Genomic DNA, 19,953 nt, shown 5'->3' with positions numbered 1-19,953 from the left:
ATTTCATGCACGTCTGCTCTCAGCCCATCCTCCCGCAAGCCTACCAGGATTAGGGTTCCTCTTGTCCTCACCTACCACCCCACAGCCTCCTTATCCAGCACATAATTCTTTGAAACTTCTGCCACCTCCAATGGGATCTCACCACCAAGCACATCTTTCCCTCTGCCTCACTTTCTGCTTTCAGCAGGGATGGCTCCCTACGCGACTCCCTTGTCCATTCGACCCTCCCAACCGATCTCCCTCCTGGCACTTATCCTTGCAAGCAGAACAAGTGCTACTCGTGCCCCTACACCTCCTCCCTCACTACCATCCAGGGTCCTAAGCAGTACTTCCAGGTGAGGCAACACTTCACCTGTGAGTCTGTTGGGGTCATTTACTGTGTTCAGTGTTCCCAGTGTGGCCTCCTGTATATTGGTGAGACCGGACGTAGAATGGGAGACCGCTTTGCCGAGCACCTATGCTCCATCCACCAGAAAAAGCAGGATCTATCACTGGCCTCCCATTTTAATTCCACTTCCCATTCCCATTCCGATATGTCAATCCATGGCCTCCTCCACTGTCGTGATGAGGCCACACACAGGTTGGAGGAACAACAGCTTATATTCTGTTTGGGTAGCCTCCAACTTGATGGCATGAATATCGATTTCTCAAACTTCAGCTAATGCCTCCCATACCCCCCCCTCCATTCCCCATCCCCTTATCTCTCTCTCTCACCTCATCTCCTTGGCCGCACTTTGCCTCCCTCTGGTGCTCCTTTCCCTTTTATCTTTCTTCCTTCGCCTTCTGTCTTTTTCACCAATCAACTTCCCAGCCCTTTACTTCATCCCACCCCCTCCAGGTTTCACCTATCACCTGGTGGCTCTCTCCCCCACCCACCTTCTAAATCTACCCCTAAGCTTTCTTTTCCAGACCTGCTGAAGTGTTTCGGCCCAAAACATCGACTGTACTTCTTTCCACAGTCACTATCTGGCCTGTTGAGTTCCTTCAGCATTTTGTGTGTGCTGCTCAGATTTCCCACACCTGCAGACTTTCTCTTGTTTGGAATAAGGGAGTGATCACTGGAAGTTCGTGAAATAAATATTTATCCCATTAAGTTGAAGGCTATCCAGATGGAATATGAAGTATTATTTCTCCAGTGTGAGATTAATCTAATCATGGCAGAAGAGGAAGCCATGGATTTACATATAGGAAGCTGAAAAGCAGGACCTCGAGGGTAGTAATCTCTAGATTGCTGCCCGTGCCATGAACCAGTGAGGGTAAGAATACAATGATATGGCAAATGAATGTGTGGCTGAGGAAGTGGAGCAGGCGACAAGGGGGTTCAGATTTCTGGATCATTGAGATATTTTCTGAGGAAGGTACAACATGTGCAAAAGGAAAAGAATGCACCAAAACCCAGCAGGGGCAAATATCCTTGCAGGTCGGTTCACTAGAGCTGCTCAGGGGGGTTTAAAATAACTTGGCAGGGGAATGGGACCAGGGTGATAGAGCTGAGAATGAGGCAGTTGATTTGCAAACAGAGGCAGTGAGGAGTAAGACTGCCAGCAAAGACAGACTGACGGTAGGGCAAAATAGCAGTCAAGAGGATGAGCTGCAATGTAAAAGGGGTCAAAATTGAAAAGGGTGATGAATGCAAGGCTGAAGGTGAAATATTTAAATACACACAGTATATGAAATAAGGTAAGATGAATTTGTTGCACAGTTACAGATTGATACATATTATGCTGGAGGCAACAGTGAGTCATGGTTATAACAGTGCTTAACATTGAATGATACACATTGTGTCGAAAGGACAAGCAGGTAGGCAGAGGGGGTGAGGTGGTTCTGTTGGTAAAAAATGAAATCTCATCATTCGAAAGAAGTGAAATAGTATCAAAAAGTGTAGAATTGGGTCTAGCTAAGGAATTACAAGGGTATAAAGACCTGATGGAAGTTAGATACAGACCTCCAAACAGTAGCAAAGACGTGCTTTACAAAATACAGAAAATGCATGCCAAAAAGGCAAAGTTATGATAGCCATGGGGGAATTTCAATATGCAGGTAGATTGAAAAAATCAGGATGGTGCTGGGTCCCAAGAGAGGGAATTTCTAGGATGCTTACAAGATAGCTTTTTTGAGCAGCTCCTGGTAGAGCCCACGAGGGGTCAGCTATTCTGGACTGGGTGTTGCGCAATGAACCAGAATTGATTAGATAGATAGATAGATACTTTATTCATCCCCAAGGGGAAATTCAACATTTTTCCAGTTTCCCATACACTTATTGTAGCAAAACTAGCTTAAGGACCACTTAGGAGTCAGTGATCATAATATGATAGAATTCACCCTGCAATTTGAGAAGGAGAAGCTAAAGTCAGATGTATCAGTATTATAGTGGAATAAAGGGAATTACTAGGCATGAGAAAGGAGCTGGCCAAAGTTAATTGGAAGGGGACACTAGCAGGGAAGACAGCAAAGCTGGAAAAGCTGGAATTTCTGGAAGCAATTTGGAAGGCCAGAATAGATACACCCCAAAGATGAAGATGTATTCTAAAGGCAAGATGACACAACTGTGGCTGACAAGATGTCAAAATGAACATAAAAGCCAAAGAGAGGGCTTATAATAGAACTAAAATTAGTGGGAAGTTAGAGGATTGGGATGCATTTAAAAACCATCAGAAGGCAACTAAAAGGGTCATAAGGAAGGAAAAGATGGAATACAAAGGTAAGCGAGCCAATAATATTAAAGAGAATACTGAAAGTTTCTTCAGATATATATCTGAAGATTTTGCATCGTCTTCACTGTGAAAGATACTAGCAGTACAATGGAGATTCAAGAGTGTTGGGGCAGAAAGTGAAGTTGCCACTACTACAGGGAGAAGGCAGGAGAATGGGGTTGAGACAGAATAAATCATCCATGATGGAATGGTGGAGCAGTCTTGATGGTCTGAATAGCTCAATGCTGCTCCTATGTCTTATGAAGAATGGCAGCCTCCAGTTTTTTTTACATGACTGCAACATGTAACATACTTTGAACCTGAGATTAAGTACAACAAAACTATGTCTTAGCAGCACACCATCACACTTCCTTCACTCATTGCCATTCTAGTGGGCCTGGGATCTGGTGGTGCACTGATTTCTTCAGAATTCTAATTCTTAAGTAGAATTTAAATTATAACATTTTACAAATATCAGAGCTTTATACATCCACCATGCCATGTTAGCTTTAAGAACAGCAAGGCACTAAGCATTCATTTTTGTTATCAATTAATCTATAACCAACAACCATCAAGTAACAAATGACAACATTCATACCTTTCTCCTGTTCTAAGATCTTTTTAAATTAATTCACATTATGTTGACATCAGAGGCAACATCAGCATTCCCATTAAAGCATATGGCTTGCTAGAACTCTTTAATTAAGCGTCAACCAAGTTGCTGCGCCTCATTATCAACAACATGGTGTTTTTACTATTTTGCTATTGTGTGAATTACAATACATTTTGATCACTAATTTCTCAGTTTTCAGAAAAAACATACTGAAAATCTTCCCAAAAAACTGACAGTTGATTCCCTCCATAAATGCTATTTAACCCCAGTTCCTTTAGCAGCTCTTTTCTTGTTCTAGATTTCAGCATCTGCAGTCTTTTGTGACTTGAGTCAGAAACACACCAGAAAGGGCGAAGATATTGGGATCTCTTCCCTGCAATTGTAACTAGATGATATTCAAACAATAAACTGAAAATTCTGCAGATGCTGGACATCTTGAGCAACAAAGTGCTGGAGGAATTCGGCAAGTCAGGCAGCAGTTACAGAGGGGATTAAATAGTCAACGTTTCAGGATGACACTTTTCATCGGGACTGCAAAGAGAGGGGAAGAAACCAGAATAAGAAAGGGGAGGGGAAGTATACAAGCTGACAGGTAAAACCAAGGGAAAGGTGGTGGACAGGGGAGGGGGGACGAATTTAGAAACTGGAAGGTGGAAGGTGGAAAAGGTAAAAAAAAACTGAAGAAGAAGGAATCTGATAGTAGAGAAGAGTAGCAATACACACAAAATGCTGGTGGAATGCAGCAGGCCAGGTGGCATCCATAGGAAGAAGCACTGTTGACGTTTCGGGCCGAGACCTTAGTCCTGATGAAGGGTCTTGGCCCGAAACGTCAACAGGGCTTCTTCCTATAGATGCTGCCTGGCCTGCTGCGTTCCACCAGCATTTTGTGTGTGTTGCTTGAATTTCCAGCATCTGCAGATTTCTTTGTGTAGAGAAGAGTAAACCATGGGAGAAAGGGAAGGGGGAGGGACATCAGAGGGAGGTGATAGGCAGGTGAGGAGAAGAGAAGGGATGGAGCCAGAATGAAAAATGGAAAAAGAGAGATTGGGTGGAGCGAAATTACTGGACACTAGAAAAATTAATCTTCACCCCATCAGGTTGGAGGCTACCCAGACAGAATATGAAGCGTTGCTTATCCAAACTGAGTTTGACCTCATCGTGGCAGTACAGCAGGTCATGGATTGACATGTCAGAATGGAAAGGGAAGTTGAAGTGCGTGGCCACCTGGAGATCGTGCCTTTTGTGGTGGATGGAGCAAAGGTACTCATTGGAGCAGTCCCCCAATCTATGTTGGGCCTCACCAATGTGGAAATGGCTGCACCATGAGTAGCAGATACAGTAAATGATCCTGACAGACTCACAAGAGAAGTGTACTTCAATGAGATTAATGCAGAAGGATGAATGGACAAGGGGGTCACGTAGAGACCAATCCCTACGGAAAGTGGAGAGTGGGGAAAGGCAAAGATGTGCTTGGTGGTAGGACGTTGTAGTAGATGGCAGACATTACAGAGAATTATGTGCTGGATATGGAGGCTTGTGGGGTGGTTGGTAAGGACAAGGGGAATGTTATCTGTGTTTTGGCAGTGGGAGGATGGGATGAAGGCAGATGTATGAGAAATGGAGATGTGGTTGAGGGCTTTGGCAATGGTGGCGGAACCAAAACCCCATTCTTTGAAGAATGAGGACATCTCAGATGTTCTAGAATGGACAGCCTCAACTTGACAACAAACGTGGCGGAGACAGAGGAACTGAGAGAAGAGAATAGCATTTTTACAAGTGACAGGGTGGGAAGAGGTATAGTCAAGATAGCTGTGAGAGTTAGGAGGTTTATAAAAGATATCAGTAGATTGTCTTCAGAGATAAAGGCAGCAAGGTCAAGAAAGGGAAATAAGGTGGTAGAGATGGATGAAGTAAATGTAAGGGTAGGGTGGAAGTTGGATGCAAAGTTCAACGTGGGTACAGCAAGTTGCAAGTGTAGAAAGAGTTGGAGATTATCATCAAGGCTTGGAACATGGACTGTTCTAACAATGTTGTAGTAGCTTAATGGTCACTATTAATGACAGTTGCTTTTCGTTTCAGAGTGATTTATTGAATTTAGATTTTCCAAGTAGAATTGCAACACAAAAGCAAAATAGTAGTGTGGCAATTCTAAAACAAAAATATAAAATGCTGGAAATACATTTCTTTGTGGAGAAAGAAAAAGCCAATATTTTAATTTCATAATGTTTTATCAGAACTGAGCAAACATAGAAAATAACTTTTAACTTACAAAGGAAAAAGGAGCAGGCAAACAAAGGGGAAGGTTACAGAGTGGAGACCGGGAGTGGTGAGTTACATCAGTGAGTGAGGATGGTGAAAGTTAGAGAATAACAGAAGATGTGACTGAGGGGACAGGGCACAAATTTCAAAGGAATTAATCAAACAACCAGCCCAATAATTTTGTTGTGATGAAGAGTCTCCGCCCGAAATGTTGACAATTTATTAATTTTCATATATGCTGCCTGAACTGCTGTTCCTCCAGAATTTTGTGTGCGTCACTCTGGATTTCCAGCATCTTCAGAACTTCTTGTGTCAAATAAATTAATCACTTAACTACCACCCCCTTACTCATCAACAATTCAATTCTACTAGAATTCTCTTTGTCACATTTTAGTCCTTGAAAGGAACCTTTTGCTGAGGCAGCATTGTGCTTGGTGTACTAAATGCCCTGTGTTATCAAGGCTATAGTTTGTATTTCCATGATGATGAGGGTTTGTTGCAAACACAATGATGCAAGTCTCTCTTCAGAGCACAAAGAACTGTAGAGGTACATACTATTCAGTTTTACTTCATCCATTATTTCAGTCTCGTAGACTCTTACAACAATCGGTAACTCAATCTTTGTGCTGACCGGGAAGAGTAACCCAACTGTAGGACAGTGATCAATGCTGAACAGATCAACAAGGGTAGTTCCCATGTTTCTGCAGTTCTCTTGCATACCTGATTATGTTTGATTAATTTCTGCAGAACTGGGATTATGCTCCAATGCAGCTGTACCCAACTCACAGAACAAAACTTATTAAGAAAAAGTGAGCCATAAATTCTTCTTCTCTAAGCATAATCTTTGATTCCCCTTTTCTTCCATACACATATCCAATGTCTGTTTTTACATATATTTACTCTCTGTTTTAATATCATTGCTCAACAACTTGTATCTCCAATGTATAGTCTCCCAAATGTAAAGTTCTGCCTGACTTTTGCTACTCATTTTGTGCCTATAAAATTTGGGAATGAATTCATCACTAATGCAAACAGCCTCTGACTTGCTGAAAGTCCATTTTAAAAACAAACTGCTAGAAATATTTAGCAGGTCAAGCAGCATCTGTGAAGATGGAAAGAATTGACATTTCAGATGAACAACTACTTGTCAGAATTGAGAAAAATACAGGTAAAGAGTTGCAGACACATTAGGGAGGAAAGGGAAGAGGGAACATTGCTACCCAATTACTTTTGTTCTTTTCCTTCATAGTCTTAAAGACTTCAGCAGATCATTTTAAATTGCATTTTTTCAGGCAGAAATGAACTCAATGTGTCTAACAGTTTCTTTTAATTTGTCATACAGTTTCTCAATGCATGAATAGCCTCCAGCACATTATAAAGCTGACAAGGCAGAAGAGAACAGAGCAGAAATGGAAGTTGAGGAATGCCTTGTGAACCTGTCACTGAACTACTGCAAAATCTTTCTGCTTTTGGTTATTTCTTGAATTGAGATTTACATTAAAATTGATCACTAAAATTGTGTGGCACTACTGTGGGAACTGCTAATGGAAATTCCATCTTTGTTGCCAATGCAAAAATATATCGCAGTGTGTTATACAATCATTATTTCAGACTGATTCTGAGGCAAACTAAATGTTTTCAGATTATTAAGAATTAGACTATTAGACTGACTGGAGAAAGAATGTAGACAGACTTTCTGCATTTATTATGCAGGGGAAAAACAAAAAAAAAATTAATCACTTAATATGCTCTGCCTGAAACATCTCTTCCTCTCAACATCAACCCGCAAAATCCTAATCACTACAGTTTAGCAGCACTTTGACCACATTGATCACTTTGCACTACAATAGACTTTAAGTTTTAATTTCTGCAGAACTAGGAGTCCTGACGAAGGGTCTTGGCTCGAAACGTCGACAGTGCTTCTCCCTATAGATGCTGCCTGGCCTGCTGTGTTCCACCAGCATTTTGTGTGTGTTGCTTGAATTTTCAGCATCTGCAGATTTCCTTGAGTTAAGTTTTAATTATTTTCTTGCAAATATATATAATTTATGCTTAACTGATTTTTATAAATGCTATTTAGATGATGCAATGTGACTATGATGCTGCTACAAGCTCAACTTTTGACTCTGATATCCACAAGATTGGTCGAAAACAAATTAAGTACTCAAACAATCGACTGACATACTGAATAAAATGTCATTTGCTTAGTAAAAAATTTTGAATTGAAGGAAAAAATAGGTAAGAAATAAAATCCAGATTAAAAATGAACAGATGAGAATAAGGAAATAAATCAGATCAATATTATTGCATACTTTGCCTTATTTAGCTGGTATGCTTTTGTTTTGAGATGAGATTGGCTGGTAAGCGGTGCTTGAGGAACACAGAAGCTATGGAAGGTAATGCAACAGCCTCACAGACAGACAGAACACAGATTTCTGCTGAGCAGAGAGGAAACTTCTGCAGACCTTCAATATCTGAAATCTAACTAAATGTGACAGAAAAAGCAAACTTTGTCCATTTCTGCAATGACTGTTTGTTTTGTTTCCTAGAACAATTTAGAGAAGTTTGGATAAGGATGGGAGTGGTATGGAGTACTATTTCCAGGTGCTGGTCAATGGGACTAGACAGAATAGTAGTTCAACAAGAACTAGATGGGCCAAAGGGCCTGTTTCAGTGCTGTAGTGCTTGATGACTCTCTGACTCTATGACTATTTCCACTTCATTCGATTTCTTCCCCTAGCCCTGTCCACACAGATTTCTCATTCTATGTCACTCAGGAGTTTTAAGTCAACTGACAACTTGACTCTAAAATCAGTTAACACACAATGAAATAAACCAGTTCAATCAGAAATATTAAATCTGCTTATAGTATTATGTACGGTGGAGTCTAACTTTGATTTGGTTACCAATCCACCATAGCTTATTACTAAAGTCAACGCTGATTACCCCACTCCGAAAGAACATGCAATATGTTACACGTTCTATCCCTATCTGGTGCTTTCCCATTGTAATTTTTATAAACTAACCACAAACATGCCGAAGTCAAAAATCTGGGGAAAAGTTGCATTTTCACTACAGAAAAATGTGAGGCTGAGTGCACCCAGTACAAATAGTGTGACTGTAGAAATCTATCTGAGCATTTCCAGAACTCTAGGGTGAATTTTAAGCAACAGAGCTTGGAAATTGGATTGGATCCTCTTGACTCACTGTAAGTCAGCTGTGAGATAGGTGTCATATTTTGTGTACATCACGATTTAAAGATAGAAATGGATTCAAAAGTCATAACCTATGTATGACAGTAAAGAGGATAACCGGGAAATAGTATATTATTTAAAGTGACTCCACTGGGACGCAATTTACATTAACAGCATTGACTCCCAAAGCACTTCAAACACTACATTTTGTCACTTTCATTATTAATACACTTTACATATTGATCTCAATACAAAAGTCAAAAGTATCAAAAACAGAATGAATAAATAGACAACTTAAGTGTTGGACAATAAACATTTTTAGTGTAGTATTTATTGCATAGGTCACTCATCCACAGAAATCTAAAGAGAGTTATTTTTTGAAAATGCCACAGAAATATCCCTAAGGCACGAAAGAGTTGGTCTACAGAAAGATTGGGACTGCTATGCCAGCTACCCACAATACACACAGGAAAAAAAAGTATTACTAGGAAGGGAACATTGAAACATCTAACCTTGGTTTTAGTTATTTTCAATAACTTGAACTTACAATACCAAATACCTAAAATGCATACAGTACTTCTCGGTAACACAGAAGACACTTGCCAAGCCTTTTAAACCATCACTTATTCAGTGGCCCAACCCTCCACACTTCAGTTAATATGTCAGGATGAAATTTCATTTATATTTAATAAATATGCAATCTAATGCAAGTGAAACCTCAAAGTTAATCATTTTTATATCAGTTTTCAATAATAACATTAGATTGTTATCAACAGTTGTCAATCTCAAATTAAGTAAAAACAAACTCATTTCCTTTTACGATCAAAGGTCAGTAGCAAACAACCAAAGACAAGAAATGCCGACATTAGAAAATATATTCAATTAATCCTCCAGCTACATTACTAATAGATTTAAAATAAACATCTGTTGGAATTTTGATGAGTAATGCAAATCCAATTTCCTACTCAAACTGCACAAAAGAGACAGCAATAGTTCAAATCAGAAATAGTTCAAAAGTTTTCAAGAAATACCTACTTAACTGTTTGTTTGCCTCCAAAGATTTTTCTACTTTAACCTTCTATTGGCTAATGCCAATTTTCCACAGATTTAAATTTATTACAACTATATATTTTATAGTCTGGAAAGTTAAAATCAGCTTATTGGACAATATCTTTAAAATATACACAGAGTAGCCACTTTATTAGGTACACCTATACACCTGCTCATTAATGGAAATATCTAATCAGCCACTCACTTGGTAGCAACTCAATGCATAAAAGCATTCAAAAGGTTCAGGTGTTATCCAGACCAAACTTCAAAATGGGGACAAAATGTGATCTAAGGGATTTTGACTGTGGAATGATAGTTGGTGCCAGATGGGGTGGTTTGAGTATCTCAAAAACTGCTGATCTCCTAGGATTTTCACGCGCAACTGTCTCTAAAGTTTAAAAGAATAGTGCAATAAACAAAACACATCTAATGAGCGGTAGCTCAGTAAATGCCTTGTTAGTGAAAGACGTCAGAGGAGAATGGCCAGACGGGTTCAATTTGACAGAAAGGTGACAATAATACAAATAACTACATGTTACAACAGTTTGTGCAGAAGTGAATTTCTGAATGCAAAACATGTCAAACCTTGAAGTGGATGGGGTACAGCAGCAGAAGACCATGAAAATACACTCAGTGGCTAATGAGTATATTTCAGAAAAGATGATGGGTGTCTGTTTCTTTCTCCACAGATGGTGCCTGGCCCGAGTACTTCCAGAATTTTGTTTTTAATTTCAGGTTATTTTTTTAAATATAATTTACACTGCATAAAAAAATGGTGTTGAGCCACAGCAGTCCTTTTATTGAGGCACTGCCATGTTATTAATGGATAGAAAGCTCCAAATTTTAAACTAAGTGACAAGAACAGAAATGTATTTCCAAAACAGAATGGTGTGTGACATAGAGGAGAACCCATAGGAGGCTAAGTTTCCTAGCTCTTGCTGACCTTGGTAACTGAGATTGAAAGCCTGAAGTAAGTAGACTGGGTAATTGCAGGTATTTTGTAGATGTTACACATTGGAGCTATTGTGTATTGGCCTTGCAGAAAATGAATCCTTAGGATAATGAATGAAGTGCCAATCAAGTGAAAGGCTTTATGCTGGATAGTGTCAAACTTCTTGGGTGGGACTGAGACTGCAGTCATCCAGGCATGGGAGAAGTACTCTATCATACTCTAGATCAGGGGTGTCAAACTCATTTTAGGTCACGGGCCGGATTGAGAAAAATGCGACTTCATGCGGGCCGGATCAGTTGTGCGCGCGCGTGTGCTCCCACAGCTTTCGTTGCCTTCATTTTTTCAACCTGCTCTCATGTGTCTCAGTCTCTGCTATATCTAAAATTGTTTCACTTTACGAATTTCATTTTTTATGAAGCAGATTGCCTAGCAAGCATTCTTTTTATGATTGGTATTAACTTACAGACGTAGATTACAAGAAAGTAGGCAACGAGAAAGAAACAATGCTATTTCGGCTAAGATTGTTTTGGGAGCCATACCTTTACCATTAATAAACCATTTGAAATCAAGCATTAGCAAACACAAATGTAGACCTAACACAGGGATGTCAAACTCAAAAACACAGTGGGCCAAAATTAAAAAATTGGTACAAGTCGAGGGCCGGACTGGTTCAGCGTTTATTGCAAAACTTATTGAAATGAATTTATTAAACATATTAACCTGGAACTAACAAAGCTTAGGTTATTGCCTACAAAAACAACATTGAACATTAAATAAATAAAAAATCAGTTGCATTTATTTCTTATGGCTTTATCTGCAGCTTTTCCGGAGTAATTTCTAATGAAAACATTTTTCCACAGGCCAACACTCTGTGATTCACACTAGTCTAAGCCAGATACTTGGCATCTCATCTTGGATGCAAGTTCATCAATGTTTGGAGTCAGGCTCTGAGCTGAGGAAATCCTCAGAATTGAGTGAAGGTGTTCATCAGAAAGACGACTCCTGTGTGATGTTTTGTTTATCTTCATCAAAGAGAACAGTTGTTCACACAGATATGTGCTGCCAAACATAGAGAGCATTTGAGCAGCTTGGGTACGCAGCTGGGGCATTGTGTCGGGAATGAAACGTAGAAACTGTGCAGCGCCCACCGAGTCATACTTTGCCTTGAGTGTGTCACTACATTGGAGTTCAATCAGCTCCATTTGTATGTTGGTTGGTGCGCTTTCCACGTCAGCTGCAAATGGATTACTGAGCAGTTCAAACCTGCTTTTTTGGGCTTCAAAGTCGGCAAATCGCCATGTGAAGTCGGCACCAAGTATGCTAAGTTTTTCAGCAAACTTTGCACGTGGGAACACTGCGGTAGAAACCTGCTCTTTCATAGTTTGGCAACATGGAAAATGGCTCAAGTTTTCTTGCTGCATCTGCGTCTCCCACAGGCGCAGTTTGGTTTTAAAAGCCCTCACTGCAGCGTACATGTCTGTGATCACACAACCCAGCCCCTGAAGCTGCAGGTTGAGCACATTGAGATGGCTCGTGATGTCACACAGATACGCCATTTCACAAAGCAACTTTTTATCCCGGAGCTTTGTTGTGTCTTTCCCTTTGCTTTCCATGAACTGACAGATCTCCTCACGCAACTCGAAACATCTTTTCAGCACTTTTCCTTGGCTTAACCATTGCACCTCTGTGTGATAGGGCAAATCATTATATTCTGAACCCAACTCCTCCAGAAACGACTTGAACTCGCGGTGATTTAAACCTTTGGCTCTTATGAAGTTAACTGCTTGTGTTATGGTGCTCATTATATGTTCCATTTTCAAGGCTTTGCCACACAACTATTACTGGTGTATGATGCAGTGATAAGCTGTCAGCTCACCTGCGCCGTTTTCCTCCCGCATCTTCTCCCGGATCCTGCCCACCAATCCACTCTTTTGACCGCACATCGCGGGCTTCTGTTTCTTGTCCAGATGCTTGTATTTGTCGTGGTGTTTCGTTTCATAGTGTCGTCTTATGTTATATTCTTTAATTACAGCCACACCGTCTCCGCACACAAGACAAACAGGTTTGCCCTTTATATCTGCAAACATATACTCATATACCTGCTTTGAAACCCCTGTTTTCAAAGTCCACCTTTCGTTCAGCCACTATTGGGGTGAGGGATAGCTGAAAGTTGACCACACGTGACTAGCGCCATAAGGATGCTGATGAGAGAGTAAGGCAAGCGCGAGCAATGCACTGGCAGTGCATTGTGGGATTTGTAGTATTAGTGGTGCATGCAATATACCGGCGGGCCAGCTCTAATAGAAAAAAAATATTCATTAATGATATTCAGGAAATAAACCAGGGAAACCGAATAAACACTAAAAACCCTGAAAACCTGGTACCTGAATAAACTCAGCATTAGCCATATCATACGTCATAGGCGCTTCGATTACTGGGGCCAGTTTTAATAGTAATTAGATATTATTTCGCGGGCCAAAGGTAATTCCACCGCGGGCCTTGAGTTTGCCATATATGCTCCAGATGAAGAGTTCCTAACCTGGGGTTCACAGACCCCTGCCTAATGGTATTGGTCCAAGGCATAAAAAAAGGGTTGGGAACTCCTGCTCTAGATGTTGGAAAGGCTTTTTCAGAAAGCTACAGGTTGCTTGCTATAGGATTCTCACCCTTGACCTTTTCTTGTACTTTTTATGTTCAGTAAAGCTTTTGGTCAAAAGTGATTCCCAGGCCATCAATGGTAGGAGTGGGAATTTGATGAGAATGCCACAGAATGTTTAGGCAGTTAGACTTTCTTATCATTGGAGATAGCTATTGCCTGACATTTGTAAGACTTGTTACTTGTCGCATCAGTCTAGGCCTAGATTTTGTCTGGATCTTGTTCCAAGCCGTAATATCTCATTTTAAGTTCCAAATACAAAGGAACTTTATACGATCATCACTTCGGAAATTATGGTGAAAGGAAGGTCATCAGTGAAACAACTGAAAATGATTTGTCCTTGAACATTATCCTATAAACGCCCGGTAGTGATTCCTGGAGTTAGGATAATAGAATTGAAATAACCACAACCATCTTCCTTTGTACAAAACACAGAACAATGGAGAACTCAATGGGACAAACAACATCTATGGAGACAAAAAGTCGAGATACTGCACAGTTCTGACATGATACTTCAACAGATATCTTTCATCTCCAAAATTTAATTTAATCTGCTGATGCTTCTCATTTAACATTCCAGCATGAACAAGGAACAAGGTACTCCAACCTTTGAAGCACTTTTCTTTTGATTCCCATTGACATCAGTGTTACCTAAGCTCATTGATGTCACATCAAGTCAAACAATCATAAGTGTAGTCATACTTGCCTAAGCTTTAAAATTCATTCTCTGGACTGCTAATGAGTAAGAGTAAACATATTGGGTGGTGATTTGCTGGACTGGATTTTTTCTTAATCTTCTACACAGAATATTAATTGGAAATTTTGCACATTGTTAGGTAGATGGCAGAGCTATCACTGTACTAGAACAGCTTGACTATAAGTTGAGCTCATCCAGAGTACAAATCCGAAGCACCATGTATGAGATGTTACCTCATCCTGCGGTCTTTGTTGTGTCCGATGCATGACTATTCCTTGATTTAGTGTCACTGGTTTAAGCTTGGCTTTTATGATGATGGGGTCTTGGGGGAGGCCAAAGAGGGTTGAAAATGGTTTCAATACATTCATGGATTGGGCTCTGAGTTACTAAGGATGGGGTTGTTCTTGGACCTTCCACCTCCTGTCAGTGGTCCATTCATCATACACAATGGGATCTGACAGCACTGTAGTGTTCTGTTGACTGGATGTCATTTGATTCTGGCTCTAAATGCCATTTCTGCTCTTTAGCACACAGAGATTTTTAAAGCAGCTCCCACCATGTCTTTCTGTGAAAACGAATTGGTTTCTGCTTTGCTGGTTTTTGACAGTATAAGGGAGATGCAGGGCCATAAGCTTATGGAATACAACTTTGCTGCTGTTGATGACTAGCAATGTTTACGAAACTCTGCTACTACATTGAATTGAATGGCAGTTAGCAATAACATGGAAACAAAATAACCTCAACCTGGGGAAACTTGATGTTCTTCCTCTAAAACTTCCAAAATGGTTATTGATATTCCAGTAGGAAACGTATGATCACATGGTAGTGTGGCTGGCATGCTGCAGCACCAATTTTCTTTATAATGGATTGACAGAATTTACTCAATTCATGGTTAGTATCTCAGCGGATTTGAGTTCCAACCGTACAAGGAAGAGAAAACCACAAGCATGAGTCTCTCCTATGACTCTAGACTACATCCAATGCATATGTTCCAGCCAGTGAATATATGCAACGGATGTAGCTTAGAATTGGAAATGATTAATTGCCTTTCCTTCTTGGCTGGAAGAGCCATGTGGTAAGGGATCAACACAAATCCTTTTCCTCCTCCTTTGAATCAGTTGTGGTCATTTATGGCATAAAGTAATGTTGATGCTTGTAAATCAGCTTGTTTTACTTCCCCCCAAATGTAAGTTACACACCACTGCACAAGACCAAAGTTATTTTGCATACAATACCACATGCTTTCAAGTTCTAGGGGTCAGTTACATGCAATTGTGCAGTGACTTGTTTTAGTTTCATTGTTGTTGGGTCAATATCCTGGAACTCCCATCTTAACATCATTGTGAGAGCTTCATAAACATAAGGATATTAGGTGCTTCAGAAACTCAATCACTACAGCTGAGAAAGACATCAGGAAAAAAATGTCAAATGTCAAAAAACAAAGAGGAATTACCCCAGAGCATAAAATTCAAAAGTTACCATTGAAGTTGAAAATAAATATAAATTACACAGCAAACCTCTGATTAAGTTGTTAATGCACACTAATTAACCTAATGCAGTAGAAAGAAGGAAGAAAAATAGTGTAATTTTACCTGAAACGTGACTTTCTGGTCAATATGAGTAACCTGGAATTGTTTAAAAAATCTTTCATCCTCACTCCAAAACAACCGTATGTCTGGTATTCCATACAAAATCATGGCCAGTCGTTCAAGACCCAGGCCAAAAGCATATCCAATCCTGTCTTGAGCACCAGCTGAAATCCAAAAGAAAGAAAGGCCTTGTGAACAGTCAATCACCCAGTCAAATTTCACATTACCTACAAAGGTATCTTGCCAATATTTCTTAGGTGAACAACAATGAAAACTTTAAGTTATAGAGTGCCTTTACATTGCAAAGGAAGGAAGGAGGGAAAAGAAGGAAGGGGAAGAGGGACGGAGAGAAGCAGGAAGAGGGAGAAGTGGAGGGTGTGGCAAAGGGAGAGTGAGAGGCAGCAGCGGAGAAGGAGGCAGGAGCAGAGGGTGAGAAGGCAGAGGGAGTGGCAGAGGCAGAGTCAGAAGGTAAGGAGGCAGAGACAGAGCTAGAGGGAGAGGCAAAGGGAGAGGGTGAAAGAGATGCAAGTCCAATTCATTTGTACTTCTTTGAAATCCCGGTCTTTCTGGTCCAATCTCCCTTCTGATAAAATGGCAAACTTGGTCTTTCTTCTTTGAATTGCTAATCCCTTTAAATTTTAATGCCAGTTCCAGTGCACCCTCCTTCATCTGAGATGCTGATTACAAAACACCCTACACCACCCCCACTCGCTTCCTCTGAAATGCCTGTATCTACCCAATAAATCTTGGTCCTGATCCATTCCCCTTCCTCCAAAATGATGGTCAAGACCCATCCTCTTTGCCTCTGAAATGCTGGTTCTCTTGAATCCCACTGGAAATGTCAGTTTAATCCATTCTCTCTTGCACAAAATACTAGTCCTGCTAAAACTACCCCCTTCCCTTGGAATGTCAATTCTGATTCATTACCTAAAATACAGCCTAAATCAATTTCCACACTGCTTTTGAATTGCCTATCTCAAAGATAGCACTGATATGCCATTGGCAATGAATCCTCACTATGAAGTGCCACTGCTCATCCACCCTGAATTTCTTTAAATCATCCATTCCTAAGCATAGCATAAATGAAGGCTTCAGCAAAGGACTAATAAACAGTCCATGCTGTTGCACCACTCTTCCCTTTAGATTTGTGACTAATGCTATTCTCTGCTGAGCTTTGATTATAAATGGAGGGGAAGAAGAGGGTATACTTTAGGGATCCTGTAATTGTGACCAGCTTCAACAAAAGGCTTTTGTAACTGCAGATGGTTCTCTCTGCAGTCCTCCACAAGGGAAGTTATCATCAGGATTCAATTCAACCATCTCTTTCTAGTGGCTGAAGGACTGCTCTCTGAATAACAGTGCACTTTTCAGCCATTGAGAGGCCCAGCAGATAGTACTTTTACTGTGTGATAACACTGAGAAATTCAAGAAACAACACTAACAACTAACTATATATGGCTTTTTGTGACTCCATTAAAGCCTTTGACCCCAACAACTAAGGAGGACAAATAAACCACCCATAAAATTTGGCTTCCTGCAGAAAATTTGCCTGTATTTTGTATCTGTATCGTAACAGCAGGCAAATCATGATCCTAACCACTGGGTCTTCAATATACCCAACCTCAAAGACCAGTGTCAAACAAGACTGTATCATTGCATTGGCAATTTCACCCTTTTTCTTGCCATAATGCTCTAGCGCAACTCCAACAAAATTCCTCTTAAGAGTGGAAATAATCGGCAGGTAACTGTTTGGCTTGTGATGACCACAGTCTAGAACACAAATATCTGTAGTTAAGTTACAATACGTGGGTACACTTAAAGCAAAGGTTAATAGATCCTTGTTTAGTAAGGGCATTAAAAATTATAGAGAAAAGGCAGGAGAATGGGTTTGAGAGGGGAAATAAATTAGCCATGATCGAATGGCAGAGAAGAGGCAAAGGCCAAATGGCCTAATTCTGCTCCTATAAATATAATATTACAGTCAATGCTTGCATGAATGCACACTCTGGAATAGAGCTCCAAGCCCTTGCTGACTCATTAACGATGCATAAAACAGAAGGGCTTTATGCTCTATATCTACAAGACAAAGGTCCCTGACTCTCAGAACTAAAGACTCATGACAAAACTCCTGCAAATGTGGACTAACACCCATTTCTCAAAGCCACCTCTCTGTGAAGTTTGATTGACAATGTTGAAATTCACCGTCATCCCTCCATGCATTAGCACAGTCATTGGTTGTTTGAGGAAAAGGGTATTTGAAAAACTAGAAATCAGACCTGGAAAAAAAAAATCATAATCTACTGTCTTGTTGTTTAATAACTCCAAAACATAAAACCATTTGGACAGAAAACATGGCAAGTCTAGAATGCGAGTCTACTTTTGTTTTTACTTTAAGTGGGGCACGTACATATGGAGATGTAATGATGTATGCCATTTATGTACTTTTACATATAACCCACCATGCATAATGTAAACAACAAAGAATCAAACAATATATTTAAATATTACTCAAATATTAAATGGACAACACGTACAACACTGATTCCTACTCTCCTAAATTCTTCTGAGACGTACTTCAAGATCCTCGAAAGACAGCACCAATGTTGTCCCTGCAAACTCCTCTAAGATCATGGAAGGAATAGTGAACCAATGTTGGTATCCTCCCTCAGGTAGGCATGCTCAGCATTGAGGCCCTAATTACTCTGAATCAGCTCTGGGTGGATCAAGAAGAGGATTCAGATAAGTGCAACATTTCCACCATTTCCTATGAGTTGAATTCAACTAACTTTATTACTTACATCCTTCATATACATGAGTAAAAATCTTTACGCTACATCTCCGTCTAAATGTGCAATTATATTAATTTATAATAAATATTATGTACAACAGGATAGTCAATATTACATATACAGTTGCATCAGCATGAATTAATCAGTCTGATGCCTGGTGGAAGCACCGTTTCCCGGATGGTAGCAGCTGGAACAGTTAGTGGTTGGGGTGATTCAGGTCTCCAATAATCCTTCGGGCCCTTTCTACACACCTGTCCTTGTAAATGTCCTGAATCATGGGAAGTTCACATCTACACATGCGCTGGGCTGTCCACACCACTCTCTGCAGGGTCCTGCAATTAAGGGAGGTACAGTTCCCATACCTGGCAGTGATGCAGCCAGTCAGGATGGTCTCAGTTGTGCCCCTGTAGAAAGTTCTTAGGGTTTGGGGGCCCATATCAAACTTCAACTGTCTGAGGTGAAAGAGGCGCTGTTGTGCCCTTTTCACCACACAAACAGTGTGTATAGAACACATGAGATCCTCCGTAATGCGTATGGCGAGGAAGTTAAAGCTGTTCACCCTCTCAGCCCCAGATCCATTGATGTTAGTAGGGGTTACCCTGCCTCCATTCCTCCTGTAGTCCACAACCAGCTCCTTTGTTTCTGTGACATTGAGGGAGATGCTGTTTTCTTGACACCACTGTGTCAGGGCGATGACTTCTGTGTAGGCTGCCTCATTATTATTTGAGATTAGTCCAATCAGTTTAGTGTCATCACCAAATTTAATTAGCAGACTGGAGCTGTGGGTGGCGACACATTCATGGGTATGCAAAGAGTAAACGAGGGAGCTTAGGACATATCCCTGAGGGGCTCCTGTTGTTGAGGGTCAGAGGGGCAGAGGTGAGGGAGCCCCCTCTTACCATCTACCAGCGATCTGACAGTAAGTCCAGGATCCACCTACATAAGGCAGATTGAAGGCCGAGGTCTCTGAGCTTCTTGTCGACCCTGGAGGGAATTATGGTGTGAATGCTGAACTGTAGTTCAAGAACAGCATCCTCACATAAGCATCCCTCCTCTCCAGATGTGTAAGGACGGTGTGTAGAGCTGTGCCTATTGTGTCATCTGTCTATTGGTTGTGTCAGTAGGCAGATTGTAGGAGGCCCAGTGCGGGTGACAGCATGCTGCAGATATAGTCTTTGACCAGCCTCTCAAAGCATTTCCTTATTATTGAGGTGAGTGCGACAGGTCACCAGTCATTCAGACATGTTACCTTGGTCTTTTTAGGTACAGGGACAATGGTGGATGTTTTGAAGCAGGAGGATACTCTACACTGGGACAGAGAGATTTAAAATGTCTGTAAACACACCTGCCGGTTATGCCATGCACACCCTGAGTACCCGCCCTGGGACGCCGTCCGGCCCGCAGCCTTGCGACTGTCCGCCCATTGGAAACACTTGCGTACCTCAGCCTCAGAGATGACCA

The 19,953-nt window shown here is 40.8% G+C and overlaps 1 protein-coding gene across 8 annotated transcripts in view; it reads right to left on the bottom strand.

Annotated features, from left to right (window-relative positions):
• Positions 1 to 19,953, bottom strand: part of fars2 (phenylalanyl-tRNA synthetase 2, mitochondrial) — a 459,304-nt gene that overhangs the window by 167,900 nt on the left and 271,451 nt on the right. For all 8 annotated transcript variants that reach the window (XM_059945680.1, XM_059945673.1, XM_059945679.1 and 5 more), the window contains one exon: positions 15,707 to 15,867. In XM_059945680.1, the coding sequence (XP_059801663.1) occupies positions 15,707 to 15,867 (161 nt within the window). The remainder of the gene's footprint in view (positions 1 to 15,706; positions 15,868 to 19,953) is intronic.

Source organism: Hypanus sabinus, chromosome 20 (assembly GCF_030144855.1).
Source record: "Hypanus sabinus isolate sHypSab1 chromosome 20, sHypSab1.hap1, whole genome shotgun sequence".
In the NCBI taxonomy this organism is placed as follows: domain Eukaryota; kingdom Metazoa; phylum Chordata; class Chondrichthyes; order Myliobatiformes; family Dasyatidae; genus Hypanus; species Hypanus sabinus.
Note: the sequence above shows the minus strand (reverse complement) of the source record. Positions and strands in the feature narration are given on the sequence as shown.